This window comes from Myxine glutinosa, chromosome 7 (assembly GCF_964187855.1).
Source record: "Myxine glutinosa chromosome 7, kmMyxGlut1.1, whole genome shotgun sequence".
NCBI classification, from domain to species: domain Eukaryota; kingdom Metazoa; phylum Chordata; class Myxini; order Myxiniformes; family Myxinidae; genus Myxine; species Myxine glutinosa.
The window spans coordinates 169,635,693-169,660,091 of record NC_136267.1 but is presented as its reverse complement, the minus strand read 5'-3'; the positions used below and the strand labels follow the sequence as shown (position 1 = coordinate 169,660,091).

General features: G+C 46.0%; 1 protein-coding gene across 1 annotated transcript in view; it reads right to left on the bottom strand.

Moving 5' to 3' along the window:
- Positions 1-24,399, bottom strand: part of CYP27A1 (cytochrome P450 family 27 subfamily A member 1) — a 143,377-nt gene that overhangs the window by 5,705 nt on the left and 113,273 nt on the right. Inside the window, exon 8 of the mRNA XM_068123560.2 lies at positions 19,795-19,998. Coding sequence (XP_067979661.1) covers positions 19,795-19,998 — 204 coding nt within the window. The remainder of the gene's footprint in view (positions 1-19,794; positions 19,999-24,399) is intronic.

The following is a 24,399-nucleotide window of genomic DNA, read 5'->3' as shown; positions in this document are numbered from 1 at the left end:
GGTCTTATTTTCTCTGAAAAGCCTGGTATCCACTTGGAATAATGCGCGAACAATCCCTGTACTCGGCGCAAGGCCACACGGTCGGTGGGAGGGGACATTTCGAGCAAAGGTTGTAGCCGAGCAGCATCACGTCGTATCTCCCCTCCAGTCACGGTGTACCCCAAAAGATCCACTGTTTGGACGGAATAATTACACTTCTCTTCGTTGAAGGTCAGTCTGTATTTCTTCGCGACATCCAAGAACTGCCGTAAATTTGAGTCATGTTCTACCTTATTGCGGCAACATACTGTGACATTATCGACATACACGAAAACATCTTTCAATTGTTCCCTGGTTAAAATGTCATCAATCACCCGTTGGAAACACACAACCCTGTTTGTGACTCTGAAAGGAATTGTACGAAACTGATACAGCCTTTGACCAGATTTGAAAGCGGTGTAAGGTCGATCATTCTGCCTGATAGGTATCTGGTGGTACGCACTTCAGAGGTCCAAGCTGCTGAATACCCGCTAGGTAGATACCTCTCTGACCATGTCATCCATCTTGGGCAGTGGGTAAGCATGAAGTTGGGTAAAGCGATTGATCGTCTGAGAATAGTCAATGACCATATGCTCCCGGTGATTAGAGTTATTGACAACAAGCACTTGAGCCCTCCAGGGTGAGCTACTAGGCTCGATTATACCCTCCTTTAGAAGCCGCTTGGTCTCATCGGCGATAACCTGTGCATCTGGGCATGAATATCGCCTCGACTTTACAGTTATAGGGCGACAATTAGGGGTTAGGCATGGGAACAGCGTGGGTGGTTCAATAGACATCTCCGTCAAGCTACATACCGAGAAGACTTTTGAGGGTTGTGCACTATTGAAGCGCATCTCTAAATGCCCATGCCTATTCAAAAAATCATGTCCCAGGAGAACGTCAGAGCACAGATTCAGCAATACAATCATCTTTACATCCAAGTACAGTATCTCGTTAGCTACCAAGTTCACCACACAGAATCCTTTGGAGTTTTGCCATAGGACCGCTGATGCTGCTGATGTCTGATCCAGCACTCAACAGTCCTTGCCGAGTTGTCATAACTCCTTCGTATACTGCTCCAAAGTCTCAGTAGCCTCTTGCCTGCGTGTAGCAAGCAAATGTCGAGCGTAAATAGTGTTTCGTGGTTTTACGTAGAGAGCTCGCGGGCCCGCCACAGAATCGGCGTAGGTTTCACAGTGAGAGAAATAGTCATAGACATCGCTGGACACGTTGCAGGTGAGAACCTCCATCTTCTGTTGGTCCGCGGCTTCGGGCAAGGCTCGCATGTAGAGCTCTAGGGACTTGAGCCAGTGGGTCCAGTGTCATCCAGCATTGCTGGCATTGGGATCGCCGTCGAACCTCTCCGCTTTGAGAAACTTGTCCATGGCACTCGAGTGGTGAGATGGATTTCAATAAATTGTAATGAAATCAAGTCGAGACCTCCTTTTCCAGATAAGAGGCTTTATTGAAATCTATCTCCACATACCCTATATGCACAGAACAAAGAATAATATCAGAACTACAGCAAAGATTATACTAGCATTTCATTGTCCATAAGCAAGCAAATTATTCATTCCCTGTAATACCTTTCTCGAGCGTCCGCTCACAAAAGACAGATACGAAACCAAAACTCCACCTTTCCCCTACAACCCGTTATATTTCCTTCTCAAGGCTATCCATTTGAATCCTCTTCTTTATATTTAATCACACACTACCTGTCCACTAAGTTTCATCCAAATCTGTCCACAACCTTTTGAGATATTGTGCTATATACGTATCGTTGTTGGTCCTATTTCTCAATGGTGAAGAATCACTTAATAAAATTGTAGTATCTGGATTCGGATCTTCACAAAAATCTAATCATTTCGTCCTTGTCTCACACCCAACCCCCTCCACCAAATTTCTTCGAATCCATCCACATTCTTTTGAGATATCCTGTTCACAAACAAACAGACAGAGGTGAAAATATAACCTCATCCCACCTTAGGTGGCGGAGGTAAAAATACAAAAAGGTTGACCATTTAGGTGAACTTGACCTTTTGTCCACAAAAGCAATTGGTCACAGTAACCCAATGTGCAAAACCTGCTCAAATTTCAGGTCAATCAGGAAAGTGTTTATTTTGTGACCTTGACCTTTGACCTTTGTGACCAAACACAGGTTACACTCTGAATTGGGTCATATTGGGTCACTGACATATTGATATGGATGACATATTTCTATTTTATGCAACTCTGACATTTGACCTTTTCATCTAAAAAACAATCGGCTTCAAGCTTTTGATTGGTGAACCAATTCAGTGACCAATATGCAAATTCTTAGAATTTCAGGTTAATTGGATGAAAATTGCCAATTTTATGTAAAGTTGACATTTGACCTTTTGCCCAAATTATGAATTTGTCTTTCCATATTCTCATCATAAAGTTTTGTTGAAAATTTGATGGCAAAGCTCCAATGGTAAAAAAAAGTTACAGCCTGGACACACATCTCGTTTTTTCATTTCTGTTCCTTACAATTCTATCTCACACACACTCTCACACACACACACACACACACACACACACACACACACACACACACACACACACACACACACTCTCTCTCTCTCTCTCTCTCTCTCACACACACACACACACACACACACACACACACACACACACACACACACACACACACACACACACACACACACACACACACACACACACACACACACACACAAGTGATTGCAAAACCCTGCAATTGTACCTCTGATGTGCGTACATCTGGGCAATCCTGCCAACCTTAAAGCCTCCACCATACCTCCCCTATTACCATAATGTCTTAAATTGTTTCCCTTTGTAATATGTTGACGCTTCTTTTATAAAGCGTTCTGCAGCTCCTAAACCAGGGAATAAATAAAATAAACACTTTTATCCATCGTTTTATGCTTCAGCACCATTATTAACTATTAATGGTGTGCCAGAAACAACAAAAGGCTCGTGGTTGCACGACAAGCGTCACAACTCAGCTCAAAAAATGTAATTGGTCAAAATTAAATCCGCGACAACGAAATAGGTACCCAAAGTGTTTGCCCACGATTGGTTAAACCCACGATATTCAAACCCAAAATATTTAATGGCTTGCTGTACTTAACGATGCAAATCAATTAAGATTCATTGCATTTTTACATACTACTAAGTTAAGGTGAAACCAATAACACCAGCATTTATTTATTTGTTAATTCGATTTGAAGGCTTTTTCTCTTTTAAATTGAGCCTCATAGAAGAACACAGTGACAAAGGGACCAAAAGCAGAGCAGCAGGGAAACAAGGGGGCAAAAACTAATAAATAAATGTATCACATGTTGTGATAAATTTATTTATTTCTTTTCACACAGGTCAAAAATGTAGGCCACACAATGAAGGACATAGCCTGAACCAAATTGAGTGGCACAAAGTCATAAAAAGAGGTGATAACATATTTTCTGTGCCCTAGTTAACTTGACAATGGAATTGTAACCAGCATTGATTATTTTTGTTTTGGTTGGCAGTCCCGAGTCCAAATTAAAGATGAGAGGGACTCTGATTCTGATTCTGACTCTGATAGGAACCTCGACTCTGATTCTGCAACTGGACCTGACGGCATCAGACCACAGGTCCTAAAATCCTGTTCTTCCGCTCTTTTACTCCCTCTCTCTGTTCTCTTCACCCTCTCTTTTGCTCAAGGTCAACTGCCATCTGCTTGGAAATCAGCCAACATCACCGCTTTACACAAAAAAGGTGCAAAAACAGATCCTAGCAACGACAGACCAATCAGCCTTCTGCCAATTATCAGCAAAGTCATGGAATCCATCATTGCTTCGGATATGAAATCTTTCCTCTTCTCCAATGGCTTGATCTCTGATCATCAATTTGGTTTCAGACCAGGTCACTCTACTCTGGACATGCTGCTTCTGCTGTCTCAACAATGGATGGAGGTCCTCAATGCCAAACAGGAAATTAGAGCTGTCTCCCTTGACATATCACGTGCCTTCGATACGATCTGGCACCCCACTCTGCTCACCAAACTCTCCTCCTTTGGTATCCATGGAAATCTCCACGCATGGCTGGTGGACTTCCTCTCTAGTCGTAGTCAACGTGTGGCCCTGAATGGGTTTCTCTCATCTCCTCTTCCTGTTCAGGCTGGAGTTCCCCAAGGCAGTGTTCTGGGCCCTGTGCTTTTTCTGGTCTTCATCAATGATCTCTCTGACTCTCTTGAAAATCCTCTCTATCTCTTTGCTGATGACTCTACTCTCTGTCGCTCCATTCTTCATCCCTCAGATCGGCAGTCTGCAGCCTCCTCACTCTCTGCAGACCTGGACAAAATCACAGACTGGCAAACAAGTGGAACATGTCTTTCAATCCTGACAAATCTCACACTCTTACGATGTCTCTCCGAAAAGACCGACTGGACAACCCTCCCATCTACTTTCTGAATAATCCTCTCCAAGAAGTTCTGTCACTCAAGCTTTTGGGTCTCACTATCTGCCATGATCTTTCCTGGGAAAACCACATTTCCAGGCTGGACTCCAAAGCCAGACGCCGACTGGGCATCCTCCATCGTGCGAAGCCCTTCCTTGGCACACCTGAGCTCCTCACCACATACAAGGCTTTCATCCGAAGCTCAATGGAGTACTGCTCTCCCCTCTGGGCTGGTGCTCCTGCCTCACACCTAGCTCGTCTTCACGCTGGTGAAACCAAAGTGTTCAGAATCATTGGAATCTCCCGCGATGACGCTATCTCCGAGGGCCTTTCACTTACTCACCGCAGGCAGGTTGGTGGTCTTTCCATCTTCGACCGATGCCTCTCCGGCCTTGCTCCCCCAGCTATCTCTGGGCTCTGTACCCCAAATATTCCTACAGGTTGCACAAGATCTGCCTGCAACCCTCTTATGGTTAAACTGCCAAAATCAAGACTCTCTGCTCACCTTCACTCCTTCATTCCTCTTTTCTCCCGCCTCTGGAACAAACTCCCTCACTCTCTTCAATCCCACTCCTCCCTCCAGGTCTTTAGAACAGCTGTTCACCACCATCTCTTATCTTCCCCCATCCAAAACCTTGATCTTTTCTACCCCCGCTAATTTCACCCCAAATACACTTTTTTGAAATACCAACTTCTTTCCTGGAAGTCCTTGGTGTCCTTGCGTTTTATACCTATCCTGCCTCCCCCAAAGCCCTCTCCCTCCCCACATCTCCCGATGTCCCTGCTCTCAAATGTTGTGTTTGTGTGCTTCCCCTTCTCTCCCCATCTTGTCTACCGCTCCCCTTTTTATATACTTTGTTTGCTTGTTTGTTTGATTTGTTTGTTTGATAAATGTTAGCTCTTTTACAAGCCTCGATTCTGTCTACAAAAAAAACAAAACAAAAACAAAACAAAAAACTGTGTATATGTACAGTCGTGGGCAAAAATATTCGCACCCTTGCACTTTTTTCAAATAGCTCACAATTTTCTCGAAAAATAAGTTGAAATTAATGAAAGTCGTTGATCTCCACAATTTTTGATTTCACTGTTAAAAAACAGAACCTTTGGTTTTGTTTCAGAACGTAATATATTGCTGCGGATCTCAGCGCTGGCCTTCTCCCCTTACCAGGGGGGGATTAGTCCCCTTGGCTTTGACTGGCCGACAGGACCCGGGACCTATGACGTCCTTCCCAGACAGCGCGAAATAGGGTCATAGGACTAGAATCGCTATTACCTAATTACTCGCGCTGCCCAGAAACGAGGAAATAAGCCCCGCACGAATCACGCGTGCTGAGACGCCGAGCGGTGCGTACACACGATCTGTGCCGTTTATATGGTGACCTCGGTTCTAACGATCTCGTTCGTACCACGCTTAGCCAATGGAGAAATCACAGAGGTGATCGAATTGGGAAGAAAGGAAGAACAGAATTTATTCACACTATTTACAATGATGAGAAGAAGCAGAGACACAGTGCAGCCTTAAAAACAGTCTTAACTTACTCCCAGGACAAACGGGCCCGTCTCACACACAGACACACTCACACGGGGTTTGCAGCTGCGGGATGATGTTCCCCACGTCCAGGGATGGCTCTCGTGCAGCTCCCTCCGGCCTGCGGCTCGTCCCGGGCAGATGGTAAGTCGAGGGGCAGGAGCTCTCCGCATGTCGTTGGCGCACACGGGGTAATACGGGGCGAACGGTATGGTCTGGGCTCTGGCGGTTGACGGTTATCACTCGCGCTATTACCGCGTTCACTCGCGTGGCTGAATAAGCGATATTCGCCACCGGCGCATCTGGCTGCCTTCCTTCGGCGCGTACGTAATAAGGAGATATAGTGCAATGTCCCATAAGCAAGCGCTGCTTCAGTCGAGTCCTGTTCACCACTCCTCGAAGTTCTCTCGTGCAAATCCTGCTGGTCAGTCCTGTTCAAGGGCTTTGTGCCAAGGCTTTTATAGGCACGCCCCGCGAACCTTCTAGCACTTGCCAGACGCGCCTTACCATGCCCTATCACGCCATGCCCTTAGAGCCCTGGTTGGCTGGTGGCCCTTACCGTCATCGCCTCTGACGCGCTGCCTTGATGCCGCCCCACCCTGACCCCGCGCTCCTCCCTCTTAGGCCTACCTTGTGTTCCTCGACTAGTTGAGCGAACAAAGGGCAGCGAATGCTGCTGGCAGCCAAAGCGTAACAAATGCTGCGGGTAGCCAAAGCGTAACAAACTGAGGGATCAGCCAAATGGGGCACAGGATCAATTATGCCCATAGAGGTGGGATTGGAGGGTGGCGCAAAAATGAAAGGACCAAAATTCATGTCTTTACACAACGCAGATATGACGAGTGGAAATGGCCTATACTTACACATACTATGACATAACTAATACTCTAAGGTGGCCTACATGTTGCTCGTGGACTAACTATGGGGGGCAACCCTTTAACCTTTAATGATCAATATGTGCCAATCTCAAAACCGTAGCAAGATCCTTTTAAATCAGAAAATAAAAATAAATGGCATTGACAAAATTATTGACACCCAAGACTTGATATTTGGTAGCACAGCTTTTGGACAAAATAACTCAAGTCAAGCGCTTCCTATAGCCATGAATGAACCTCCTACACCTCTCTGCTGGCAGTTTGGCCCACTCTTCTTGTGCAGACTGCTCCAGTTCTCCCAGATTTGAAGGGTGCCTTCTCCCAACTGCTGTTTTGAGATCTCCCCACAGGTGTTCAATGGGATTTAGAGCTGGACTCCTTGCTGCCACTTCAGAACAGTCCAGCGTTTTGTCTTGAACCATTCCTGGGTGCTTTTTGAACTGTGTTTGGGGTCATTGCCCTGCTGCAAGAACCATGACCTTCGACGGAGACCCAGCTTTCTGACACTGGGTTGAACATTGCTCTCCAAAATGCCTTGGTAATCTCCTGATTTCATGATGCCATGAACACATTCAAGGCACCCAGTGCCATAGGCAGCGCAGCAACCCCAAAACATCACTGAACCTCCTCCATGTTTTACTGTAGGGAAGGTGCTCTTTTCTTTGAAGGCTTCATTTGATTTTCTGTAAACATAGAGATGATGTGCTTTATCAAAAACATCTAATTTGGTCTCATCTGTCCACAGGACATTCTCACAGAAGAATTTTGGCTTGTTCAGCCAAAACGTCTGATGCCCGACGTGGAGATCGGTTTCTGAGATTTGGGACATGGAATGTAGGTACAATGACAGGGAGATCAGGAGAAGTGGTGGAAGTATTGGTCAGAAGAAGAGTGGACATATGTTGTGTGCAGGAGACGAGATGGAAGGGAAGTGGTGTGAGAATGGTGAAGGGTAGGCAGGGACAGAAATACAAGTTTGTGTGGCAAGGGTGCCCGGAGGGCGTGAATGGTGTTGGTGTCCTGTTTTCTGAGGAGTTTGTAGACAGTGTGGTCAGTGTGACTAGAGTGAGTGAAAGGTTGATAATGGTGAAAATGATGATTGGAAAGCTCTTGGGGAACATCATCTCGGGATATGCTCCGCAGGTTGGTCGGAGCGATGAAGAGAAGGACAAGTTCTGGTGTGCTATAGAGAAGCTGATGGAAAACGTGAAAGATGAGGAAGTTGTTGTGGTAGGAGGAGATCTAAATGGACATGTGGGAAGGAGTATGGACGGTTTTGAGGGAGTTCATGGGGGTTACGGATATTGTGTGAGAAATGGAGAAGGTGAAAGGATGTTGGAGTTTGCTGATGGAGCTGATTTGTTGATTTGTAATACTCAGTTCCAGAAAGAGGATAATAAGCTTGTTACATACACGTCAGGTGGGTCGACGACAACCATTGACTACCTGCTGGTGCGTAGGCGAGATAGGGGGCACCTCCAGGACACAAAGGTGATCCCGGGGGAGGAGGCTGTTTCACAGCACCACTTGGTTGTCTGCGACATAAGGGTGAAAGGTGCGAGGAGAGCTCGGTGGGTGAAGTACCAACCGAGAATGAAGGTGTGGAGGTTGAAAGAGGTGACAGTGAGGGAGGCATTAAAAGAGAGGCTGAGTATGGTGGAGGATGATGTGGTTGAGCTTGAAAGTGGTTGGATGTCAATGAAAGATAGTCTGTTGGGAGCCGTTGGTGAGGTATGTGGATGGACAAAAGGACCACCGAGGCACTCGGAAACATGATGGTGGGATGATGAAGTTGGAAAGAAGATTGACGAGAAGAGGAAGAAGTTCAAGGAGTGGCAGAAGGCCAAGGGTATGGGGGCAGAAAAGGCAGAGCATGAAAGTTATAAGGCAGCCAAGAAGGCTGCAAAGAAAGAGGTAGCAAAGGCACAGGAGGCATGTAGGAAAATGTTCGGAGAACGCTTGGATTCGGAAGAGGGTCAGAGAGCGGTATTCAGGATTGCAAAGCAGATAGCGAAAGAGAGATGTGATGTGATGGGGGTGAGTTGCTTGAAGGAGGAAGTGGGACAAATCGTTGTGGACCCAGATGGAATTAAAGGAAGATGGAAGAGATATATGGAAATACTGTTGAATGCAGAAAATAAATGGGATGGCAACATAGAGAGTAACCCAGTTTTCGGACCGGCAGAGAAGATAACCGAGAAGGAAGTTGAGGAAGCGATAAAAGCAATGAAGAGTAGAAAAGCGGGAGGGCCGACGGGAGTTGTGGGAGATCTGTTTAAGGCAGCAGGAAGATGGGGTGTGAAGAGAATGACAGAGATGTGCAATCTGGTGGTGAAAGAAGGCCACATTCCAGTGGATTGGGAACTGAGTACCCTCGTCCCTCTATACAAGGGGAAAGGTGACCCCCTGGACTGTGGCTCGTATCGAGCGATAAAGTTATTTGAGCATGGAATGAAGGTATTGGAAAGGGTGTTGGAGAGGAGGATAAGGAAGAAAGTGAAGATTGACGAAATGCAGTTTGGATTTATGCCAGGAAGAGGAACGACAGACGCGCTTTTTATTGTGAGGCAGTTGCAGGAGAAGTATATGGAGAAGAGGAAGAAGTTGTTTCTTGGGTTTGTTGATCTGGAGAAAGCATTCGATAGGGTTCCACGTGAAGTAGTGACATGGGCACTGAGGAAGTTAGGAGTGGAGGAATGGTTGATCAGAGTAGTGATGGCAATGTACAAAAGAGCGCGCACAGCTGTAAGGATGAAGGACGGGAACATTGGTGAGTTTGAGGTGAAGGTGGGAGTGCATCAGGGGTCGGTACTAAGTCCACTACTATTTGTAGCTGTGATGGAGGTGCTGGCTCAGAACGTAAAGGAGGGTTTACCGTGGGAGTTGTTGTATGCAGATGATCTGGTGTTCATTGCAGAAAGTATGGATGGACTGAAGGAGAAGATGAACAAGTGGAAGGAATGTCTGGAGACAAAAGGTCTGAAGGTGAATATCAGAAAAACGAAGGTGATGGCAAGTGGTAAAGCATGTGGTGAGGTGGAAAGAACTGGGAAGTGGCCGTGTGCTGTGTGCAGGAAGGGTGTCGGAGGGAATTCCATTCAATGTACAATGTGCGCTGAGTGGGTTCATCAAAAATGTAGTGGTTTGAGAGGGTCATTAACCAGTGTGGCAGCTACATTCAAATTCAAGTATAAGGTGTGCACAGAGGGAGCTGCAGATGGAGGAAATGTTGAGTTGGATCTTGGAGATGGCGTGAAGCTGGAAGGTGTGAAAACATTTTGTTACCTTGGAGACATGCTGAATGGAGAAGGTGGATCAGACTCGGCAACGGTTGCTCGAGTGAGATGTGCATGGAAGAGGTTTCGGAACTGAGTGGCGTGCTGACGAGGAGGGGAGTGTCATTGAAGCTGAAGGGAAAGGTGTATGCTGCATGTGTGAGAAGTGTTATGATTTATGGGAGTGAGACATGGGTAATGAACGTAGAGCAGCAACGAAGGCTGTAAAGGGTGAAAATGCGAATGGTTCGGTGGATGTGTGGAGTATCGTTGAGAGAGAGGAAGACAAATGATGAATTGCGAAAGATGATGGGAATAGAGCCTGTGATGGATGCTGTGAAGAGAAACAGGTTGAGATGGTTTGGTCATGTGTTGAGGAAGGATGAAAGTGACTGGTTGAAAAGAGTGTTGGAAATGAATGTAGAAGGAAGTAGAGGACGGGGAAGACCGAGAAAGACTTGGCTAAAGATGGTCGAAGAAGAAATGCGGGCAAGGGGGTGAACAAGGGGAGATGCAGAAAATAGGGCAAAATGGAGAACATTGTCATGGGGACCGCAAGGCTAACCCCCGCTCTTGCAGGGAAAATGGCCTTAAAATGCCTGTTGTTGTTGTTGTTGTTGTTGTTGTTGTTGTATGAACACATTCAAGGCACCCAGTGCCATAGGCAGCGCAGCAACCCCAAAACATCACTGAACCTCCTCCACGTTTTACTGTAGGGAAGGTGCTCTTTTCTTTGAAGCCTTCGTTTTGTTTTCTGTAAACATAGAGAGATGTGCTTTACCAAAAACATCTAATTTGGTCTCATCTGTCCACAGGACATTCTCCCAGAAGAATTTTGGCTTGTTCAGGTGTGTTTTGGAAAATTCCAGTTGGGCTTTCTTAGCAGTGGAGTTCTCCTAGGTCTCCTACCGTAGAAACCCCTTTTGTTGAGTTCGCGACGGGATGGTGTGAGTTGAAACTGTCGTACCTTGTGTCTGAAAGCTCAGCTTGAATCTGTTTGGCAGTTGCTTGAGGTGCTTTCTCCATCAATCGAACAATCCTTTGCTGCAATCTTTGATCAAGTTTTCTCTTGCGGCCATGCTCAGGGAGGTTGGCTACAGTGCCATTGGCCTTAAACTTCCTGATAACATTGCGTACGGTGGACACTGGAACATCAAGTTCTCTGGAGATGGACGTGTAGCCTTGAGAGAGATATATATATATATATATATATATATATATATATATATATATATATATATATGATGCTGAGGGATGATGCTGAGGACCTCAACTGAGGACCCGGTCAGTGCGGCACACTTGTGACCACGTGTGTTTTGAACTTATATATATATATATATATATATATATATATATATATATTGTTGCGAATATGGAATTTGGCCTCCATATCCGCTTGTAAATATTCCCCTATTTTCTCCAATACTCCCCAACTTTCCCCAATCCCCCATTCCCTAGTCCCATTGCATGTAAACAACAATCAGTAGAGCCGACCTTCCCCTTATTCCCCCATTAAATGTCGTGCCCAGGTCCACCGCACCACACGTAGACAACTTTCGGACATCTTCCTAGTTATTCTTAATCTATGTCAGTTAAGGCCTCGTTTCCATTAATTATGACTCTTCGTTGCACCAGAATGTGATTATATGGCATCAGTAGTGAGTTTAGGACCTTTCCCATACCTCCTCCCATCTTCTTCCCCAAACAACAACAATAACAACAACTACAACAACAATTACAACTACAACTACGACTACAACAACAGAGGGGCGGGGAGTGTGCGTCCTCACACCGGCTCGGTTACCCGCCATGACCATGCGCTCCACGGCGTTACCCCGAAGGGGCTGGCTGTCAGCTCCTCGTCAGGGGCGGAGCCAGTAACCCCCCCACGCACCCAATGAGAAACAACGTGCCGATTCCATCTGGGGCGGAGCTAACGAGCCGAGGGCGTGTCACTCCCCGCCGGATATACGCGGCCCCGCGCCGGATGTGACGTCAGATGCGCCTCAGCTTGGAGAGAGAAGCCACCGCCACCCCCAGCGCGACGATACCTCCCCGCATCTTTGGACCGGACCGGACCGTACTGTACCCTGCTTTGAGCCAAGAGTGCACCTTGAGCCATCGCTATCTGCCTTTCCTTGCCATCAACCCCCGTGTGAGTCAGCCTTGTCCCGTTTACCTGTCGTCTGTCCGGGGTTAATGTAAGAGTGTGTCTAAGTGCCTGTCTTCCTGTAATATACCTCTAGCCCCTGTAATCTGACCTTTCCGTACGAATATAATCTCCTCCGGAGGTCTTGAGAATTGAAACATTGGTGTCGTATTGTGTTATTGTAATCCAGCCGGGTGTCTTCTTTTTCTTATTGAGCCAGCATCGCGCGACTAGTCAACGTTCGGGCACAATCGGGTAACTTGTGCAGACGTGGTCATACCATAAAACCGCTCGGTAAATAACATCCAAGCCACGTCTGTAACAATTGGTGTCAGGAGTGGGATTCGAACCCGGGACTAAATTTATTAGGCCCAAATTGGTAACAAGTAGAATCGATTCGGAGCGCGTTTCCCGCGCGAAATTATAACGGCGAAATTTGTATTTGTTTTACGAAACTCGAATTTTGCAAGTCGCGCTATGGCGGATCAACACGGCTGGGGTCCGGTAGGGGAGAGTGAGGCAGGGTCGGTCCAGGACCAAATTGAGGGACATGAGGGACATGAGGAGAGCGAAACAGCGGGGGTAGCAGGTGCACAAAATGGCGCTCTCGCGCACGATGCTTCAGGCGCGCAAAAAGGCGCCTCGCTGGTCACCGTGCCCGCGACCGAAGTAGCGCCGCTGGGAAGATTGGAACTTTTTTTTATACAAATGACGGCCCTTATGGAAAAGAATAGTGAGCGATTGGAAAACCAAATGGGGGTAATGAGGGACGAAGCGAGGGGTACCGGTGAGAAGTTAGACAATAATTTTGAGGAGTTAGACAAGAAAATTGGGAAGTTAGACAATAATTTTGAGGAGTTAGACAAGAAAATTGGGAAGTTAGACAATAATTTTGAGGAGTTAGACAAGAAAATTGGGAAGTTAGACAATAATTTTGAGGAGTTAGACAAGAAAATTGGGAAGTTAGACAATAATTTTGAGGGGTTAGACAACGGGATAAAAGAGGTGAGAAATGGGTTAGAGGGGTTAGAAAACAGGATGGAAGGCAAATTGAGGGACATGAGGGACCAAGCGGAAAGGGAAGTTAACCAAATGGGGCAGCAGATAGAGGGGGTCAGAATGGGGGTAGAAACCAAACTGGATGCTCACAGGGAGGAAATGGAGCAGATGAGGGTGGCATCTGGGCAGGAGATGCAAGTGATGGGAGAAGAGATCAGAAGAGGAGTGAGTGAGGAGGTCGGAGGAGTGCGCGAGGAGGTGAGGCACTGTAAGGAGCACATGGAGAAAGAGGTGAGAAAGGGGACTGTAAAGTTACAAGGGGGCATAGAGGTCCTGACGCAGGAGGTGGAACAGCTGACGGAGGGACAAAAAGGACTAACGGAGCAGGTTCAAAGGAACACTGCGGTATTAGGAGGGTTGAAAGCGACACAAAACGACATAAAAAACGACTTGATAGCGACAAAGAGGGAATGTCAGATGGTACGTGAGGGACTGACAACGAGGTTGGACGAGGTGATAGAGGTAATGGAGACGAAGGACCGGCAGGCGAGGACGCACATGGAAACGGTCAAGGTAGCCTTAGAGGATGAGCTTGAGGAGACGTACCGGGGAATAAAAGAGGTGAAGCAGAAACTAGAAGAAGTGGAAGAAGGGATGAGCGAAATTAAGAAGCGACGGAGAGGGGATAAGAAAGAGATAAAGGAGGAAGTAAAAGAATTGGTCCAAAGCCTGTGTTCAAATCGTGATGATGTGCTCATTAACCGGATGAGGGATTCGCAGGTGATGGAGGAGAAGCGAAGAGGAAGAGGACCCGGTGTAAGTGGTGACCAATATGGTCGTGCGTATGATGCGCCAGGTGATTTAAGAAGCTTGGGGGTCGAGATGGACCCGGGTGTTCGTGAGAGGCCGTTGGTGAAGTGTGCGACAGGTCTGGTGTGCGAAAAAGGAGGTGTGCGAGAAAGTCCGACTCTGGGGTGTGTGAGGAAAAAGTGCGTGCCAAGGAGTGAGGGTGCTGGCGAGAGTGAGTCGGTCGTAGCGCGGGTGCGAGGAAGCACATGGAAGCGCGGTGTGGTAAGTGTTACAGAGGGTGTGATGGGAGAGTGTGCGCGAGAAAGGTGTGTGACGGACAGGTGCATGGGGAAAGAGTGCGCTGTCAAAGGCAAGGAAGAATGCACACCTGTGGTGAGTGTTACAGAGGGTGTAACGGGAGAGTGTGCGCGAGAAAGGTGTGTGACGGACAGGTGCATGAGGAAAGAGTGCGCTGTCAAGAGTAAGGGTGAGTGCGCTGTCAGGAATGGAGGTGAAAGTAGTGAGAGTGACATGGAGCGTGAGTTAGTTGTGACAGGTGAGCGAGGATGTACACCTGGGATGGAAGGATGCACACCTGGAATGGTAGAGCGTGAGTGGGAATGCACGCTGGAGTTGGTGGTGAGGCACGTGGTTGGGTGTGCGAATGAGAGCACACCTGTGATTGTCACAGAGGAGGTGACCGAGGAGGGGGCGCGAAGAGGTGTATTGGTGAGGTGTGCGAGCGACGAATGTGTGCCAAAGTGTTCGGTGGTCAGGTGTGTGACCAAGGCTGTGAGTGGAATGGGTGTACCTGGGTGTGTAAGGAAGGGTACGAGGAGCATGGGCACAGCTGGATGTGTGAGCAAGGAACGGGCTGCGGGGTGTAAGCGTCCAGGTGAAGCATCGACGTTACACAGGTTAGAGGTTAGGTCGACTTTTAGCCGAAGCGGGCCCTCGGTGCGTGCTGGGCCTCGCTTTGAACGGCCGCGTCCGTGCTCCACTAGGCGGAGCGGGCAGCTGGATAGAAAGGGTCGTCATGGCGACCACTTTTTGGTGAGGCATTCCGGCAGGCCGAGATCGAGCCATGGGATGGCTCCGTGCCGAGAAGATGCGTGGGATCTCGGCCCGGGTAAGCCCCCGTCCCTGCACCGAGTGCCGGACGCATCCAGCCGCTGGCACAAAACAACCAGCATCCATTGCTTGGCTTTACGAAGCCGGGCTTTGGACAGGGATTGGCGCACCGAGAGGTATTAGTGAGTCGACTGGGTGATGAGGTTAGTGTTTTGGACCCAAAATTAGAGAAAAACAAAATTTGATGATTGGCAAGGGATGGGCAGTGATTGGCAAATTTTTGATTGGTTGGAATTTAGGTGTACAAAATTGATAGTGAGAGACCCCCGATGTGGTGGGATGGCAAATCCACCATCCCTCACAGACGGGGGGGCAAAGGAGCAATAGCTTATGGGGTTGATGGCAGTGAAAACTAGCCCGGGTGGGTTAGGATATTGTGTGTAGGGATCTAGCGAAGATGACATTAGGTGACGATAAGTTTAGTTAGTGACTGATACCTGTAGTGGGGAAGCAGGTAGATTAGTATGGATGATAATGACGTGGGAGCGCAATAGTTTAAAGGGACGACTGGGAAGCGCAAGTTTCAGAAGGGAGTAGTTAGCTGAGATGATGCGGTGTGTGTGAGAATTGAACAGGTGTGATTGCACAGGTGTGCAACTGGACAGGTGTGTGGAGCAGTGTATGAGTAGTGAGTGTTGTGGATCAGCGCGAATGCGCTTGGGGAGAGAAGGGTGCAGGTGGCACCAGGTGTGAGAGCACAGGTGTGCAAGTACAGGTGTGTGGAGAGAGTTGGAGTAAGTGGTACGGAGTGGTGTGCATGGTGCGAAGGTGTGGATGGGGGAAGAGTGGACCCCTTTCACGAGTACCCGGGGCGGGTAGTGTAAGTGTTAGGTAGAGGGTACAGGTAAATTGTGGTTGGATATTGGCATTTGTGGTGCGGTTGCAGAATGGTGTTGTGGATGGGTGCATTAGTGTTGTGGAAATGGCTGGGCGTGTAGCCTGTTAGTGTGTGTAGTTGGTTGGGCACTCCACCACTGTGAGGATGTCGGCCAGGTGAGGCCGCAGGTGGGCTCTGGGAGCCGGTAGAGTTGTGGATGGGTGCCTGAGGATCCCGGGTGTGGATCGGGTAGCCCAGTGCCAGAGAGGGCACCGAGTGGGGAGAGTGCCAGAGGGCCTTCCCCAGGTAGTTAGGTTAGGGTAAGGAGCAGGTAAGCTCGGAGGCAACTGCAGTGGTGGAGGTGTGCAGGTGGGTAGACCCACTGGGAGAGGTACACGCCGCAGCCCAGAAATTGTGCGAGGGCACCGGGAGATGAATCGGGGGAGTGAGACCCCAAATTGAAGAGCACCACAGTCTGGCCAATGGGAATTGGTTTTTAGAACCCATAGTGTAAGAGGGCCAATGGTTTGGCCGGAGAAAGACCCCGGGTAGTGTAAAGTTGTTAAAGTCATTTAGGAAATAGTTAGGATTGATGAACCTGTCGCACCATACGCAGCCACTTACCTGTGGTGATGATGATGACTCCACACCTGTGTTTTCTTTGTTTGTGTTGCAGAAATGAGAATTGCTGTTGGATTTGTGAGACGCATCACGACGTGGATGAGACATTGGGGTGATTCCATCTCTCCCTCCCTAGGAGGGACTGATGATGAATTGGTGATGGCAAATTTTGATGTTGAGTTGGAGATGGCAAATTTTGATGAGAGTTGAAAATGGCAAATTTGATTGGTTAGGAGGGAGAGAAGACGAATTTGGTATATGGGAGGAACGGGGAAGACAGTAGGGATGTTTGTTGATTTGTAAAGTAGATGTTTATGGGTAGTGTTGTGTTGTGTGGATACAGTAAGGGGTAAAGGAGGGGCCATGTAGGTTACCTGGTGGGGGGGGGGGCGTACGATAGGAACGTACCTGTCTCACCTGGTTCCCATGTGCCCCCAGTGTGCATCACCTTACATTGCGTGCACTTTTGCGCCCTTACCACCTTACTCACTTGTTTCTTCTTTTGTCTCCCACCTCCGAGGATCTGGCTTTGGGGTAGAGAGAGAGGAGAGAGAGGTGCTGGCTGCGCAGTTGTGGGCCTGCACTTTCGCTGTTTGCTGCCGGGATCGATACACCATATGGACCGCAATGTTTGTGGCCACCCACAATGGACCGCAGTTCGTTTGCGGCCAAGCACCACCCGGGGATGGACCTATGGATCAACGTGGCACCTATGCCATACAGGTGAACCACTAATAGTTAACACCACCAAGTGCACCACAAGAAGAGCAAGAGACACCTGCAGGGTTAGGGGTTGTCGAATTTATTTTTATTCCAATGAACAATGGTGACTGCACCGATTGGTGGTGGGGTGGTGCTGTTGATGCTCGGGAAGGGTGCTCTGCACGTTATTAAAGGCCGTCGGCCACAGAGCACTCGTGGGTTGGTGTATCGATGTTGGCAAGCGCGCTCTCTCTCTATGCATAACATCTGCATGTGTTCCTCCAAAGACAGGTCCTGGATCGTAGTGTAGATATCAGCGTAATCTTGTAAATAATGCTCCCTACCGGCTGTATGTTTAGTTTGAGGATTCTTTCCGGATTCGGTTATCCTGTGGGTGTGTTTCTGTGAGGAGAAGGGTGCAACGTCGCAGGGGGACATATTTACTCATTTGTGAATATCTGTAAAACTGTCGCACTCAGGGTAGAGTTAATAGTAGAGGGAACTACATTGCGTGCCACACTAAAGTAGGTAAAAATTTATCGGGTCGGGACGCCCCGAGGGTAGAGAAGGGTGCAATGTTGCGAATATGGAATTTGGCCTCCATATCCGCTTGTAAATATTCCCCTATTTTCTCCAATACTCCCCAACTTTCCCCAATCCCCCATTCCCTAGTCCCATTGCATGTAAACAACAATCAGTAGAGCCGACCTTCCCCTTATTCCCCCATTAAATGTCGTGCCCAGGTCCACCGCACCACACGTAGACAACTTTCGGACATCTTCCTAGTTATTCTTAATCTATGTCAGTTAAGGCCTCGTTTCCATTAATTATGACTCTTCGTTGCACCAGAATGTGATTATATGGCATCAGTAGTGAGTTTAGGACCTTTCCCATACCTCCTCCCATCTTCTTCCCCAAACAACAACAATAACAACAACTACAACAACAATTACAACTACAACTACGACTACAACAACAGAGGGGCGGGGAGTGTGCGTCCTCACACCGGCTCGGTTACCCGCCATGACCATGCGCTCCACGGCGTTACCCCGAAGGGGCTGGCTGTCAGCTCCTCGTCAGGGGCGGAGCCAGTAACCCCCCCACGCACCCAATGAGAAGCAACGTGCCGATTCCATCTGGGGCGGAGCTAACGAGCCGAGGGCGTGTCACTCCCCGCCGGATATACGCGGCCCCGCGCCGGATGTGACGTCAGATGCGCCTCAGCTTGGAGAGAGAAGCCACCGCCACCCCCAGCGCGACGATACCTCCCCGCATCTTTGGACCGGACCGGACCGTACTGTACCCTGCTTTGAGCCAAGAGTGCACCTTGAGCCATCGCTATCTGCCTTTCCTTGCCATCAACCCCCGTGTGAGTCAGCCTTGTCCCGTTTACCTGTCGTCTGTCCGGGGTTAATGTAAGAGTGTGTCTAAGTGCCTGTCTTCCTGTAATATACCTCTAGCCCCTGTAATCTGACCTTTCCGTACGAATATAATCTCCTCCGGAGGTCTTGAGAATTGAAACATTGGTGTCGTATTGTGTTATTGTAATCCAGCCGGGTGTCTTCTTTTTCTTATTGAGCCAGCATCGCGCGACTAGTCAACGTTCGGGCACAATCGGGTAACTTGTGCAGACGTGGTCATACCATAAAACCGCTCGGTAAATAACATCCAAGCCACGTCTGTAACAATATATATATATATATATATATATATATATATATATATATATATATATATATATATATATATATATATATATATATGTATATATACATATACACATATGAGAAGGTCTTTCTAACCACTGACTGACTGATATTAATGTTCGGTACCTTCGGGATGTCGTAGAAAGCTGAAATTTGGCGTTTCGAAGCCGATACACTGGGAAAAATCCCAGAACCATCGCAAAGTGTCCGTAAATGAAAATTTAAATGGAAGACCATAAATGCATATGTAAAAATAAAGAAATAAATAAAAACCTCAATCGATATCTAGCATTTGAAATTTGTAATTTATATAACTGTAAACTGTGAAATAAAAATCTCAATGAAAATTTACTTAAAAACAGTAAATGCATCTGTAAAAAGAAACAAATAAAAACCTAAATTTATATATAGGAGGATGTATGTGATGCTAGCCTATAATCATAAAGCTTCTATTTATTATGTACATATACGTACGAAGCACATTTGTTATTGCTTACACAATATGTAAGCATACCCCACTAGTACAAGTTAAAACTTTTCATTAGCAAATGCTTCTGTGAGGAGCATCATTTTGTGAGCCTTTATGTACATATGGTACTTGAAAGATTCATTTTACACCACTTCAAAGAAAAATCGATTGCAGAAGTGGAGTGTAACGCACAAAGACAAACAAGGAGCATGCACACAGAATATGTAGTATTTTTTGGATACAGTATCCATTATCCATATTTGAAGTTACTGTACCTGGGAAAGGGCAAGGAGCATTTCTAGCTCAGCTATACGCCGGCCCAAACATGCACGGATGCCAAAGCCGAAGGGTATGGAGCTGAATGGGTGGTGAGGCAGACGTCCAGCGACTCGGAGCCAGCGCTCTGGTCGAAATAATTTTGGCTCTGGGAAGTTCTCTGGATCATGGGAAACCGCGTAGTGGCAAAAGTGAAAAATGGTCTGAAACCAAAGACAAGAAAAGTTGAGGATTACTTCAAAAACAGACTATCATGCAACTTCACTTTGAAAAGTTATTAGTTCCATCTTCTTAGGGCCTCCAAAAACTAAGGCAGAACAAATGTGAATGGGGTGCTATAAAGCAGAAGTGATTTGTGTAAATTCTGGCAAAATGCTCTTCACAACACACACACCTGTATTTAAGTGATGATGTACAACACTGCAAACACTATTGTGTGATATAATCTTTCCCACAAATAAAATTGTTATTTTATGATGGTCCAACACAACAGGCCACAAAAATAAAGGAAATGTCCCCGAAAGAGTATTTGAAGCATTAGTCAAAAGCACAAAATCTAAAGACAAGATGTGCGAAGCTATGACAAATTAAAAACATTAGTGAAGATTCCTGGTGTTGGCTTAGCGGTCAGGGTGCCGGCTTGGGATCCTAGGATCCTGGGTTCGAATCCCGGTCGATCGCTGAATTAACGCCAGGGGAGTAGTGTAATAATGTTGCTTCTGGGACACCTCCGTTTAACATGGGAAATCCCTATCTAATGTCATTTACCCCCTTGTCTTTTTCAAAAATCATAAACACCTCTATTTCTCCCACCCTCATCTTTATGAACCTTTTGTCTGTAGTACCTATCCTTAATGTTGTTCATTAGACCACGCATAAACAAATATTTGTTTTCTCTTATAGACCTATCATCCTTCTTCTACATATCATCTGGCAGATTAATCTTTGACCCACTCAAACATTGACCCATTCACTTCCATATTAATTCTTTCCCTCCCTCATTGCCCCTAAACACCTATATTTCTCTCACCCTGTTCTTTACGAACCTTCTAACCTTTTGACATGTTATCCTTATTCATTAGACCACTTAAACACCTGTGATCCTTCTGACCTCATGGACCTTTTAACCTTTTACTCTTAATATCATCTGGTGAATATAACCCACTCAAACAACGACCCTACAAATATTTGTTTATGCGTGGGAAATAATTTAATTCTCCTACAACTCTCTTCACCATCTAATACATTAACAAAAAATATGTTTGAGTTTGGTTCTTTATTAAGATATTTTAACTGAGCTAAGATAAAATGGTAAACCTCCCTCAATGTTCTTATTTGAGCGCCTCCAGTGCCACACACTTTTTGGTAGGCTCTGCCCACCTTTTGTTAAGCTCCGTCCACTTTTTGGAAAAACCCCGCCCACTTTTTGGTAAGCCACGCCCATCTTTTACCAAGCCCCGCCCACTTTTTGTTAAGCCACGCCCACTTTTTGCTACGCCCCGCCCACTTTTGCTAAGCTCCGCCCACTTTTGCTAAGTCCCACCCACTTTATAAACTCTTCAGCATTGTATCATTTCCAGGTAATACATAACATCATTTTCAGGGAATTTCCATCACATCATTTCCAGTTAAGACACGCCCAGGGAATTTCCACAGGAAATGACACACACCCAGCCCTTCTTATAAAAGGCACCGACCACACAGGCTTTTTCAAACACGCTTTCTGCTTCACTTGAGAATGGACTCCTATGCCGAAATGGAATGGGATAACTTTGCTATTCCTTGGAGTCCTACTACCTGTGTAGCGCTCAACCTTCAGATTGATGAACTGGACTCGAACCTCTTGTCGATGGAGGAAATTGTATCTGAGCTACGAAATGAAAATTCTACTTTTAACACAACTTGGGATAAAGTTATTTTTTTGTTTGAAGATCTTTTGAACAACCAAGACCCACAGAACGAGTTCTACCTTGATGACCCAGCCAAAGAGTTATACCTTGGAGATCCACAAAATCCTGAAAAAGAGTTCTACCATGATGATACTTATTGTGAGTTATCAAAACAAAACCCACTGAACGAGTTCTACCTTGATGACCCAGCCAAAGAGTTATACCTTGGAGACTCACTAAATTTGGGAAAAACAAATTATGAGGTTTGCCTAGATGGTTCTAACTGTGGAGCCTACCTTGGAGACTCACTAAATTTGGGAAAAACTAATTATGAGGTCTGCCTAGATGGTTCTAACTGTGGAGCCTACCTTGGAGACTCACTAAATTTGGGAAAAACTAATTATGAGGTCTGCCTAGATGGTTCTAACTGTGGAGCCTACCTTGGAGACTCACTAAATTTGGGAAAAACAAATTATGAGGTCTGCCTAGATGGTTCTAACTGTGGAGCCTACCTTGGAGACTCACTAAATTTGGGAAAAACAAATTATGAGGTTTGCCTAGATGGTTCTAACTGTGGAGCCTACCTTGGAGACTCACTAAATTTGGGAAAAACAAATTATGAGGTCTGCCTAGATGGTTCTAACTGTGGAGCCTACCTTGGAGACTCACTAAATTTGGGAAAAACTAATTATGAGGTCTGCCTAGATGGTTCTAACTGTGGAGCCTACCTTGGAGACTCACTAAATTTGGGAAAAACAAATTATGAGGTCTGCCTAGATGGTTCTAACTGTGGAGCCTACCTTGGAGACTCACTAAATTTCATAAAATTAGGAAAAGAGTTTTACCTTGGAAACTTTGAAAACTGGTTTCGTTTTGGAGACTCTGAATGGGGGTTTTGTTTTGATAACTCGGAATGTGATACCTATCTTGGAGACTCAACAGGATTGTGGTTATACCTTGGGAACTTGGAAAGTTGGTTTTATTTTGGAGACTCTACCTGTGGGGTACATCTTGGAGACTCTTTGCATTCTAAAGCAATGAACAATGTTCTTTGTTTAATGACGCTTGATTTAAGCAATATCAAGAAAGTTCGAGGAAGAAAATGCTGGAAAATTCTTTCTTCCCATTTCTACTTCTTCAAACTTGAAAGCCTTGAAAGACAGAATTGGAGGAAGAGGAAAAAAAATAAAAATGAAATACGTATTTAAAAAAAGAAGAAAAAAAAAGAAATACGTATTTTTAAAAAAGAAGAAAAAAAAGATTATGTTAGGGTTAGGGTGGGATTTTGAATGTGAGGGTTAGGGATTAGGTTGGGTTAGGGATGGAGTTGGGTTAGGGATGGGGTTGGGTTAGGGATGGGGTTGGGTTAGGGATGGGGTTGGGTTAGGGATGGGGTTGGGTTAAGGATGGGGTTGGGTTAGGGATGGGGTTGGGTTAGGGATGGGGTTGGGTTAGGGATGGGGTTGGGTTGGGGATGGGGTTGGGTTAGGGATGGGGTTGGGTTAGGGATGGGGTTGGGTTAGGGATGGGGTTGGGTTGGGGATGGGGTTGGGTTAGGGATGGGGTTGGGTTAGGGATGGGTTGGGTTAGGGATGGGTTTGGGTTAGGGATGGGGTTGGGTTAGGGATGGGGTTGGGTTAGGGTTTGTATATTATTATGACTCACTCACACATACACACACACAAAAGTTAAGCCCCAACTGAAAAGTTGAGGGATTCTGTGTTTGGGGTTCACAGATTTAAAAACGTATCCCCATTATACACACACAAAAGTTAAGCCCCAACTAAAAAGTTGAGGGATTCTGTGTTTGGGGTTCACAGGTTTAAAAACGTATCCCCATTATACACACACAAAAGTTAAGCCCCAACTGAAAAGTTGAGGGATTCTGTGTTTGGGGTTCACAGATTTAAAAACGTATCCCCATTACATTTTATTTATTTATTTATTATTTTCAAGGGTATTATCTGCTTACTTGTGTTTTTTGTAATTCTTGCGAGTAAAATGAACCCAAGATTTCTTCTCCATTTAAATCATATAATTTGTAGGTCCAAGGAGCTGTATCCATTACATCAATGATTTTAAATAATTCACGAGTCCATTTTTGTGTATAACCTTTCTCAAAATGACTTTTCCATTTGTATATCCTTACAATATCACCAACTTTAAACTTGGGCTTTCTCAAATTAATCTCCTTTTCATATTCTAATTTTGTAAATGTTTCCGATGGTTTTGATTTTGTTGATGAATGAACTGTATTGTTGTAATCATCTACAATATCCTGAATTAAATACACCCATTTTTGAGAACCGAGTTCTGTGAATTTTTTATATAATTTCTCTTTCAAAGTACGATTAAAACGCTCAATAACAACTGCCTTTCCTTCATTAAAGGTGCTGTATAATTTAATACCCTTCCCCTTAAGAAATTTCATGAATATTTTGTTATAGAACTCTGTTCCCTCATCAGTCCATAACTTCTTTGGTTTCCTTTTATCCCGATCAAATATTAGCTTAAAGGCTAACATTAAAGTATCACCCCTTTTATTTTTTAAAGGGACAACCCAGGCAAATCTACTCCTCAAATCAATAACGGTTAAAGCATACCTGTATCCCCTGTCATTATTCAATTCAATTAAATCAGCGGACCATATGTGGTCGGTGTATTTAGAATAAACCTTCCTTCTTTTAAACTTTGTGATTATAGGTTTGTGTAATT